The following is an 11,375-nucleotide window of genomic DNA, read 5'->3' as shown; positions in this document are numbered from 1 at the left end:
CTTGCATTGTTTAGAAGTTTGATCCCTTGTATCCAGAGTTCTTCAAAGTAGGCTTCATCCCTACAGTCTTTAAGAGTCTGTATAAGAGCGTCACATTAAACCAGACTCATGCAATACACATTGTTTATATAGGCATAAAAGAACAGATCAGCTTTTATGCAGTCAAAACACTTTTTGACGACAATAATGTGAAATATTTGGATTACTACAAAATCAGTGCAAACATTTTCTATTTGGTCAGAAATCTTTGGCTGTATGAGTTTGAAAGTGGGCTGCAAGATGGCTCGGTGCTAGGAGATCCCCGGTTCGCGTCCTGGTTAGGACACCCGGGATCTTTCTGCGTGGAGTTTGCATGTGATCCCTGTGCAGTGTGGGTTCTCTCCAGGTTCTCCGGCTTCCTCCCACACAGTCCAAAAACATGTTGAGGTTAACTGGTGATTCTAAATTGTCCGTACTCTTGGTGTGCCTGGTTGTCTGTCTCTAAGTGTCCCCCCATGACCCTAGTGAGGATTAAGCTGTGTGTAGATAATGGATGGATGTTTGAATGTGCTGTAAAAATGCATCCGTATGGGAACAGTAGAGAAACAGTTCCCCGAAAAACTTCTGCCAGAAAAATACTAGCAACTGGATGTAACTACCATTCTATACGTGCACAATCTGCAGTATTGGTTGTGTTTGGTGGCCTGACGGGCTGCCAGAGTTTGGTTTGCATGGGTGCAGATTTCATTTGAACACTCGGGGGACACAATAAGCAGGAGTCTGAGCGTCCCTCCCCCAGGGGACCCCTGCTTAACCCCCGCTTAGTGTGCTTAATAGGACATCAATCACTTAATTTCCTGCATTCTGGTGACTTTTTATTCACCAATTTGTGCTTTTTCTTGATCAATTTATGTTGATAATGTCCTTATTTATGTAAAGGAAAGCACAACAGTCTGGCACCAGGTGGCAATTCAATGTGAAGCAGTCAGGGTCTCAGGCATCCTGCGTTGCTTTCAGATGTATTTTCTCCTGTCGATAAGTGCAGTCTCTGGAAGTACCAACCATAAATTACTCTTCTGTCCTCTTTTGTGTCTTTTGTTTGGGGGAGTAATCTCTTTAAGATGCATGTGACTTTAATAACTAACATCATGTTTCAGCAAGATTTTTGCTCATGTTTATAACTTTTATGCACACTAAGGACATGTGTAAAATCTACGCCAAAGATTTTGAATAACAGGCTTTCCAGTGTAGAAATTGGACAAACCAGCTTTAAAATGTTTAATTCTGTTGACAGATTAGCCTCATCATGTATTTATGACATGATATATGAACAAGTTTCTCTGTAAAAACCTTTAGTATATAGATGTCATATCAGACTGATGATATAAAATTAATAAAAATAGCAGATTTGCTGTTGTTTCTAAACTCTCCATCACAAGACTATTCCTAATCCATTAAAGAGGAATTCTGCTGTTGGACAGAGCCAAGACTCACTCAAGCAGTGACTCTGAGGCTCCAGAACCTCATGGAGCCTGAAGGCTTGAGGAGGCAATAAGTTTTTATTTATCTGATTAACTGAGCATTTATTTAATAATACCGTTTATGCTGCTAAACCGCAGTTTAAACCGATTTTAAGGCCGTTAGCTGACACAGGATTTGGAGGCGCCACTTTGTAAACAAACCACCTCGCTCAACAGCCCTAATTATTTCATTTCATACTGCATTTATATCACAAAAAAAATCCTTAAAAATGGTCTTTTTAAAGTTGTTTCTTACTAATTTGGACACATTTTGCTCATAGTTGGAGAAAGCAGGACTGAGTGCATAAATAAAAACCTTATATACTTCATCATTTTTATATTAAAATCAGGCTTTCTGTTACTCTCCTCCCTCTTTCTCTTAAAAAGCGTGGAATGAAAGTGGGGAATCCCCTTCCTCTAACAGCCCACTTGTGAAAACAGGAATTACATGCAGCAGAACTGCGATAAAACCATTTATTGTACAAACAACTGTTTACTTTTAAAGCATGATTACCATCTTCACAGCAGCGACTCCAGAGATAACCGAAGACACTGAACCGTTATCTGTTTTTGGCAGGTTCCCCCGGGTGTTGTGGAGATCAGACCAGCAACCTGCTGGTTACACTGCAGTCTCTCTAACCACCAGCCTATTTATAGATACTGTTTTCATACGCAGGTTTCAGATTGTAAGCTGATATAGATGCGGCTCTCGCTTTACACACTTAAGGGCTCCTATAGAACATTCAATCAATCACTCCATGTTCATTCTATATAATCTCCTGCGTGGTACTAAATGTGTTTTTACCAGTTTATTTAGCAAAGAAAACAGAAAAAACAGAGAAATACTAACAATTTCATGCTTGAGTGACACTTCTAAGTGAAAAGGCGTACAAATGTGATAATAGTCAGTGTGAGTTTTGCAGAAAATGCGGAACCGGGCTTATAAAACTATTCTAAAACTCTGGGGAAAACACCGAAGTGAAAGTTAATATAAAGCCCAGGAGACCAGCCACTGAAGGACAAAGCAATCACGTGCGAGTAAAGTGCTGAAAAAGTGTGTTCCCACCAGCTTCAGCGCAGACACACTGTGACTACTCTGTCCTAAAACAAAGTGGTAATGAAACACTCCTGCATTGTTCTTTTCTTTGAGATAATTACAGCTTTTACACATTCAGGAATCCGACGTTGCGTGCAGCACGGTGTTATTATCATGCACTGAAGCTTGAACTGATAAACTCGCTCCCTCAGCACTTTCAGGCGGACATCATATTTATTCACTGAAGATAAGCAAAAATGCTTGTTTCAATGTGGCTCCCTCACGTTGAGCCACCGGTCTCCCTCTGCAGTGACGTCTTTATAGCCTCCGAGTCCTCATCAGGGGGACGTGAACTCTGCAGGGGAGCCTCCATCTCCTGCAAAATTTAACCCACTCCGTCTCCCAGCACTGCAGCTCAGCTTCACTGTGATTAAAGCATGACCCATGATGTGTCACCACACTGTACCCCCTGCCTTTCGTACCCTCTGGTGGTTTATTTATATCCTCAAAGAGCTATAAATCCCCAGGTGAAAGTGCTGCCCTTTTCACCGATCAATCTCCCCTCCTGGGCCTTTTGCATCCGAGCGGTAAAGTTAGTGCAGCGAGGAGGCTCGTGTCTTTATGAGATGATAATTCACGTCTTGTTTTCTCCCAACGAACAGCTAATGTGTTAATGATACCAACGATTTGGGTGAAACAGTGTTCAGCAAGGCTTATTTCTCACTACTGGCATAAATACATAACGCTACATAAATGCTCAAACCCCCACAGTAGCACTAAATAGTTTATGAGCATTTATGGCCCGTGACCTTTGTAATTGTGGTTACCTCATTGCGGTTTTTATGCAGCAAAATTGCTTCTCAGTAAGCACTATTACGTTTTCTTCCATGCAGGCAAGGCTGCACTGGCACCACCTCCCCTGTGACCAGTGGGTGCACATCCACACAGGCTGTCTGGGACATTTGGTTTTACAGTCTGTGAAAACAGCCTTTGTTAAACACAACATTCCTCGCTAGTCACATTGGTGAGCCGGTCCTTGCACACCTCAAAACCCCCCCCCCCCCCCAGGCTCACGGTCCCATCCCCTGCCAAGGCTTGACCATCCAGAGCGGGGAGAGGTCACCTCACTGCTGACGCTACACACTTGTGTTTGCAGCACCACATAGGTCTTCGCCATAATGAGATCCCTCTGAAATGACCCTCTGCAGAACACGCTGACCTTTGGACGGTAAATGTGAAGACAATTAGGACAAGCATACCTGTTACAGAGCATACACACATGACCAAATATGAAGCTGGAGAACACGAATATTTCTAAAATGTTACCTGCATTTCCAGAATATTTCATTTGCAACCAAGATGTGCATGCAGGTTAATTAAAATTCATGCAGAATCGTACTGTACTATTGCAGGTTTGGAGACAAAAGGCCACATGCAAATTAAGGTATTTTGCAGCAGGGATTGCAGCAAATTTACAGCAAAGTGTCTCTAACAGTTTGGGGCTCCAGACAAAACAAACTAGTTCAGATCTAGTAAGCAAAGCATGAAGCATATATGAAATGCATGTGACAAGATACGAACCTGCACATGCAATGAATCCAACTGAAGAAGCAAGAAGATAAAAATGTGTGGCAGTGGATTTAGATCGCCATCTGCTGGAGGACAGCGTAAAAACAAAGCCAAATTAAATTAAAGCAGAATAACTTAGTGGTTAGCTGTTTGAACTTCTAAGTCACAGGTTTATTTTGGGAAACTGATCCAAACTAGAAACTGGTTGCAACCCCTACATTCATCTCAATTACAGGCTTGACCACCGGTAAACAAAACTAACCAGCAATAAACTGTTTCATTCTTAAACGATGCATAAACACATCACGGGTTTTTAATGTTATTCGGAGGTCACCCAGTTTGTTTTCTGCTCCGTGTGGAAAGATGTGATGCTGTAGATGATGTGATGACAGGGAGGCGAGCTGAGAAACACACTAAAAGCTCTGCAGGAGAGAGTGAGGACATGGGCAATTTGCAGTGAAGGTAAAGCTGCTGAGTGAAAAAAAGAAGAAGCAAAGCAACACTTTATTTTTTTTTCTTAAAAAAAAAAAAAAAAACGACTTCTCAGGGGAAAATATGAGTGGGAATCTGTAGATAATCCAACTTCCCATGCAGGAAAATGTGGTCCATCTTAAAGACAGTGTTACTAAGCCAGTTGTGTGGGTCAGTTTACTGTGTTTACAAAGTTGGATCTGGTCTTTTGAGAAAACACAATATTTCCCAAGATGACCACAGGAGATATTTTGTTCACATAGTTGGTGCAGACACATCTCATTTGTAACATCTGTTCACACTAACAATTATCTCAGAACAAATGTGGAAAACTCTGGTTTAAAACAACTCTCATCCTTTGGCAGCCACGTGAGGCGGACGCATTGTTTTCCCTCCATTTTTAGCACAAGTTAAATGTTTCTCAGTTATCAAAATCCGCACAATGGTACAAAACAAGCCTTAGGAACACAACACTGAATCCACTGTTCAAGTAAACAACAAGTTTGATTCTTCTGCAGCGAGTGAAAAGTAGATACGAGCCTTTCTTGTTTTTATGTGCCATATTTTTATTGCAATGAATTGTAACAAAATACAACACAAAAAGTCTTGAAGCAACACACAGCGGAGAGACAACAGGATCAATAATCAAATAAATACCCTTACGTGGCCAAATACTTTCAAAAGAAAATTATAGAGATGCTCTTATTAAAGCCCCTTTCAGACATGAACTCTGTCGGCTTCATGTTTGAATGAACACGCTGGCTGCAGTATTATTAGTGTGGAAATAGGAATGTTTCTGTTCTGCTTTTAATACAGGACGAGTCTGAACTGCACATTAACAAATAGGCACATACAATTAATGTAGCTCCAGCTGTTTGTAGGAGTCTTTCCTCTGAGTTTACTACAAACTTGCAGCTTCAGACTGCAGCATGTGAAAGAACATTAATCTATTATCATTACAAATGATCAGAGAGAGGATCATTCAGCATCTAAGCATCTTTAGCACACCTCAGACAGGTGAGCTGCTACAGAGTCACAGCTTATACCATTGATAGATTCAGTGGTAGATATGTCATTGCACAGAATACAACGCAACACAATCGTTGCGTTTGTTAGAAAGCTCGGGTTAGTTTGTTACATAGCTTTAGACTTTTGCTTCACTAGTGCATTATACGTCACTTGTTCCATATTGCATGTCTGAAAAGGGCTTTTCTAAATTCACCTCTCAGCAGTGCACTGCAGTATTCCTGCACATAAAAGTACACAAGTTTAAACACAATCTACTATGAATGAGTCAAATCACCAAGGCAAACATGTCACAGATTCAAAACAAGAAGCCGATGTAGGAAGAAGGCGACCAATTATCGGATGCGATATTCAGCATTTATTTTTGTTTTTGATTATCTGTATCGGACTCCTGATCAAATAAGTGAATTAATAAATGTGCTCTTTTGGCTCTCATGGCTCTCGTTACCTGTAGTCACGCTGTGGTCTTTAGCAACGTCCCGCCCACAGCAGAATCTGATTGGCTACACATCATGACTATCAGCCCATCAACAAACACAAACAATTGGCATTTCGATGAAGATTTGTGTTGAAGTTTTGTAACTTCTGATCTCAAAATTTTTACTACAAATGCATATCAGCTGCAAATATCCAGACCCAGTCTCCTTGATAATTTATAATCTGTACCAGTATTGGCCCAGAATTTTAAAAAAAACATATCCACTAATTGTAAAGCTGATACGATTGTTGTATTTGCTTTAGTCTTCTCTTAGATACGCCTCAGGAATTTCCTCCTCCTCATTACTGGCAGCCTGCTGTGTCATCCTCTCAACCTCCAGGACTTTCGTCTCGGCCAACTTCTTATCTGCATCCAGCGAGATTTTCTGAGCCTCCTCCACCTGCGTCAGCGCCACCTGAATGTTCATCCTCATCGTGACGGACGCATGCTCAGCTCCTGACAACACACAGACGCAAACACAAAGATCAGAGGCCGACACAACACCACCTCAGGTTCAGACGTTAGGCGTGGTCATTAAGCGGGCGCTCTCGTCCGTCATCTGCGTTTTGTTTGGCACAAAGCCCCGCCGAGTGACAGCAAACGATCCGAACGTCGTCCAAAGTGTGACGCTGACAGCAGCTGAATGGCGACAGGCGCAAACAGCGACGCACAAAGCTTCGAGAAAATGACCCACACTTTGATTTATCACCGCAAAAGCCCTGAGAAAACCAAGCGTGACACCTCGACCATTTCAGCCCACAGCTATTGAACTCAGGTCACATTAGCTTTTACACACCTGACGTGTACGCTGCCTCCGCTGCCGTTTCACACAGCTTCACCGCGCCGATCCAGGTGGACTCCAAACGCTTGCAATCATCTTGTCTGTCATTGATCTGTCAGGGCAGGAACAATTACAAAAGTCAGACTCAAACAGACCTACAACTGGATGCTTCTTTGAGCAGTTTGTGAGTCATTTTTGAAAAACTGGATGCTTCGCTTGAAGTACTTTTAAAACAGACTCACCTCTGCACGCTGGCCGATGATCACCTGCCAGATGGAATCCTCTTCGGCCGAGGTCAGTTTTCCCAGTGAGGCTAAGTATCGCCTTTGTAGGGCAATGAGTGTGTGCACGGCCTGTAAGCAAGAACAAGGAGGACAAATACGGTTTATATTTAAAACTACAGACACAGGAGGATCTTCTGGGGTTCTAGATGATAAATTTAGATAAAATCCTCCACCAGTAGAAGCCAGGAAACTTTTCTGATCTAAAAAAAACATTCTTACATACTTTAAATACCAAAAACTAAATGTCATTCCCCTCTGTTGTTTAGGAGCAGCTGCAGATGTCACATAACTCACAATCAAACCAAAGCTCATTCTGTGTGTCTTTCATTACACTCGGGGAGAAACGGGTGTGTTTTCATGTACACTGAAGGTTATACGGCCATCCTTAACTAAACAAACTACAGCTTGTGAGCACATGTGTTGCCATTTCTGCTGGCTTGTCTTGCATCAGGACGCTGACAGTTCTATGATTTCCACCTCTGACCTGATGTGCTTTCAACCGTATTACAAGACAAACTGAGGCCAAAAGAAGGAAAAGGTGTCAGCATGTCTTACTTCTACCTCTAAAAAACTAAAGTCAGTGTTTTAATTTATTGCTAATAGAAAAACAATCTTTGATGAAATACCAGAAATGCTCCTCTCAGATGTGTTTCAGTGACAGCAGATGATAGGCTGTTACACCTTCATAAGAGAGACACAAATTGAACTGTAGCTTGTAGTCATGTCCAAGCAGCATGTCATTGTTGGAAAAAAAATCTGATTTCCAACATAGTCAGAGAGCATGAAATGAGAGGAGCACAGGGACATTTGTAAACACATTAACATGCTGCTTAACATGTTGTTACTGAGCAGGTAAGAAGCTATCTGGCCTTCAAACTAAAGGACTTTGATTCGATGAATGCAAACAAAGACGCGTGTTCATGTTGTAGGATAAAATGGAGGCTTTAACAGGAAAACTAATGTGGGCTGAGTCTGAGTCACTCTTGGGTTGTGTATCAGAGTGTGATCGTGTGCTGGTGTTACAGCTTTAAGCAAGATTTAATTGGAATAATGTCTCTGTTCTCACAATCAAAGACTGGAAAGTTACTCTTTGTAGTTAATAGAAAACTTGGGGTTGTGGCATATTGTTGCCTACAAAGTGACCTTTAAGAGTTAAATGCAGCTTGGTTAAAGGTTCTCCGGTAAACCAGGGTAACTTCTCCCCCCGTTTCTCCACATCTGTTCTATTTGCACAGGAGTCACACATCATTTGTTATATATATATATATATATATGTGAGTCTGTATTCTGTGTAAAATATGCAAATACATCCCTTTCATGCTATTCCTCTTCTATCTTTATCACTTGTCACTGTCAGAATAAATAAAGACTACCACCAGGAGACCACCGGTTACACTGACATAACACAAGATTACTGAGCAAGATTCTAGCTTTGGATATAACTGTTAGACCACTGTCACCACTATTTTCTGCCTCTTCCATTGCGAGTCTTGGTGGAATTTTACTGCGTTTCTTCCTAAAGTTGTGTTGGATAGTGTTTAGCTGATTCTAGCCCATTTTTTAAAGAAAAAAGCAGGTGGTCTTGTTATTATGTTCAAAGCTCTATACTGTGGTGTCTGTGAAGATTCTCAGTCATCCAGGTCATGGATATTCAATAATTTCCCTGAGGTACCCTACCAAAGGGATCATTAAAGATCTATGTAATCTAATCTAATTCTGGTAGATTAATCGTAGCAACTGGACTTGCTTGAGTTCGTTGAAGACCTTTCACCTCTTATCCAACTGATGAAGCCTCTTGGATGAGAGGTGAAACGTCTTCAATGAACTCAAGCAAGTCCAGTTGCTATGATTAATCCATACTGTAGTGGAAAATGGACTAAGACACACCAAGAGCTCCCACACAGCACGTATAATTTCTGGTAATACATTTCAAATCTCTCAAACTAAATCTTGCAATTGTAACATCGAAGGAGGAACATTAACTTTAAGATCCGTACTTACTTTAGAGTATTCTGTGATGGCATCTACGAGAGCCAAAGTGGTCTGAGACAGGAAAGTGGTGGAGCTGTCGGTCACCAGAGAAGCTGCTCTTCTGATCAGAGAGTCATGAGACAGATTTTCAACCTGCAGCACAAACAGGAGATCAGTGTAAGTTTAAGTTCACACCGTAAAATGTAGGTCACACTGCTGTGAACCTTACACCTGATCGTCTGGTCTGACAGGAGACAAGACTCACCTGTTTGAAAGGTACAGCACACAGACCTCCACCAACCGCTAAAGACGCCACACCTGTGTACAGAACACTGGTCCATTTTCCAGGTTTACTGCCTGCAGCTTTACTGCTGCTGAAGATGGCTCGAACTGAACTCCTGAACGACACACATGAACAGATTCAGTCACGTTAAATAACTCATTTACCGTATTTATTGAGTCACTTCTCTAATATGCCCGACAATAAAAATAAAAAAAAAAAACCAAAACAAAACAACAACATCATTTTCTCAGAGCTGTATTGTGAATTTCAGACAAAAACAAGTTCAAGGTGTGATCCAGGAACTTCCTGTTATCGCTGCTGACGCTGTTATCAAATAAAACACTTTCATTTTCTCACATTAAAGAATTTCGCTTATAACAGACGCTCGGTTTAACACAGCGTGTGTGTACAAGGTGAAATACTTTCACCAGGATAACGTTATGTCACGATAAACACATTTTACCTGACGAAACTGAGGTACGCCGTCCCCCGCCTGAGCGCGGCCATGTCGGTCCGCCGCAAAATATGTTCGTGTCGTTGTGCGAAGGTTCCTCTTGTGGTTGATGTGTTTTCGTTTTCGTTTTTGTTCTAAATGGTTGGCAAAAAACCAAACAAACAAACACATCAGCTGATCTCAGAAGTCTAGATTTAACTGGAGCTCGTTTATTTTATTTTTTTCAAGGGATCTGGATTAAATAAAATCCATATATCCAATCCAATAAAATAAAGGAAACTAAGTCAAAATAAAATGAAATTAACTTATTGTATGATTAAATTAAATTAAATTAAATTAAATTAAAAACTACTGTTAAAAAAATAAATCTAAATTAAATAAATGTCATTTAATTTAATACAGGATATTTCCCCATGTTGTCACACCCATATGTTTTAATACATTTTAAATAATATCAATATTTAGAATAATTTATCATTTTATATTTACGTGAAATGAAATAACATGATATGAAATGAAATTCCAATATCATTTCCTCTCAGTCAAATATATTCACGCCATATTACAAAAGTATTGAAATTAATTAAATTTAATTTAATTTAATTGAGCTGAATGGAAGTGAATTAAATTGAAGTTAAATGTCTGAGGAAAATATTATAATTTAATTTAATTTAATTCCTTAGGTGTTGAAATTAAATTTAATTAATTACTTTTCTGAGGGATTGAAACACAGAAACAACTTTACTTAAGAAAAAATTAGATTTTTTAAAAATATATAATATGTATTACATTCTACCATTACAAACAGTGTGTTGTTTAGTCCTGTATAGCCAAATACTCTCCTCTCTCTCGTTTCTTAAATCATCTTTTTTATTCAACTCTTTTCCTCCATCTGTGCCTAATTACACTTTTCATTTGTGTTTGACAAAAAATATTTGTTATATCAATGTGTTTTGTTTTTGTATCATGTCAGACGATCTTGAGCTACCTTAAAGGGGTAAATTAACCCAATAATTAGGTGAAAGCTGAACAGTTTCCCCTGCTGTTGGCCCACACGCTCTACGCTGCACAATGTCGCCCTCTTGTGGTGAAACAGCAACATGATCTTGTGCTCAACCGTGTTTGCCTGCCTGACCTCAGAGTTTCATTGAGGATTTTTTTTCTTTAGCTTGTGCGGTTGTGTTCTTCAGGACATTTTGACGTTAGATTTTAAGAAAATATGTCAATAAATTAGGGTTAATGTTTCGCATGAACTGGTTTTCATATTACTGTAAAAGAGCATGGGCCCTGGAGCACAGATGAGATCAGGCCTTCCCAGCTGTTGTAATACCTCGTTTAATTTTCCAGTAAGAAATGTTGGGTTATTTGGGTACTCAGCTGGAATTCCACACAAGCATCATTATTTTCATTTTAAATTCCAGGCATGTAATGATGAAGCAGCACTGTGCAAATGACAGGCTCACAGATGGCCTTTGGAATCTGCTCGTGGCCACAGAGTGATGTGTCAGGAAAACGTGTGAATA

The 11,375-nt window shown here is 40.2% G+C and overlaps 1 protein-coding gene across 1 annotated transcript; it reads right to left on the bottom strand.

Moving 5' to 3' along the window:
* Positions 1–5,120: 5,120 nt before the first annotated feature.
* LOC103356718 (diablo homolog, mitochondrial-like) lies at positions 5,121–9,922 on the bottom strand. The gene is made up of 6 exons (XM_008280969.1): positions 9,862–9,922; positions 9,381–9,513; positions 9,146–9,268; positions 7,103–7,213; positions 6,876–6,972; positions 5,121–6,535 (listed from the first exon to the last, which is right to left on the bottom strand). Exons 1-6 carry the CDS (start codon positions 9,903–9,905, stop codon positions 6,339–6,341), a joined length of 705 nt encoding a protein of 234 aa, XP_008279191.1. The 5' UTR covers positions 9,906–9,922; the 3' UTR covers positions 5,121–6,338.
* Positions 9,923–11,375: the final 1,453 nt, after the last annotated feature.

The sequence above is a fragment of the Stegastes partitus genome, unplaced genomic scaffold (assembly GCF_000690725.1).
Source record: "Stegastes partitus isolate 25-593 unplaced genomic scaffold, Stegastes_partitus-1.0.2 Scaffold216, whole genome shotgun sequence".
In the NCBI taxonomy this organism is placed as follows: Eukaryota; Metazoa; Chordata; class Actinopteri; family Pomacentridae; genus Stegastes; species Stegastes partitus.
The sequence above is the reverse complement of the archived record's forward strand: the minus strand, read 5'-3'. Positions and strand labels throughout refer to the sequence as shown.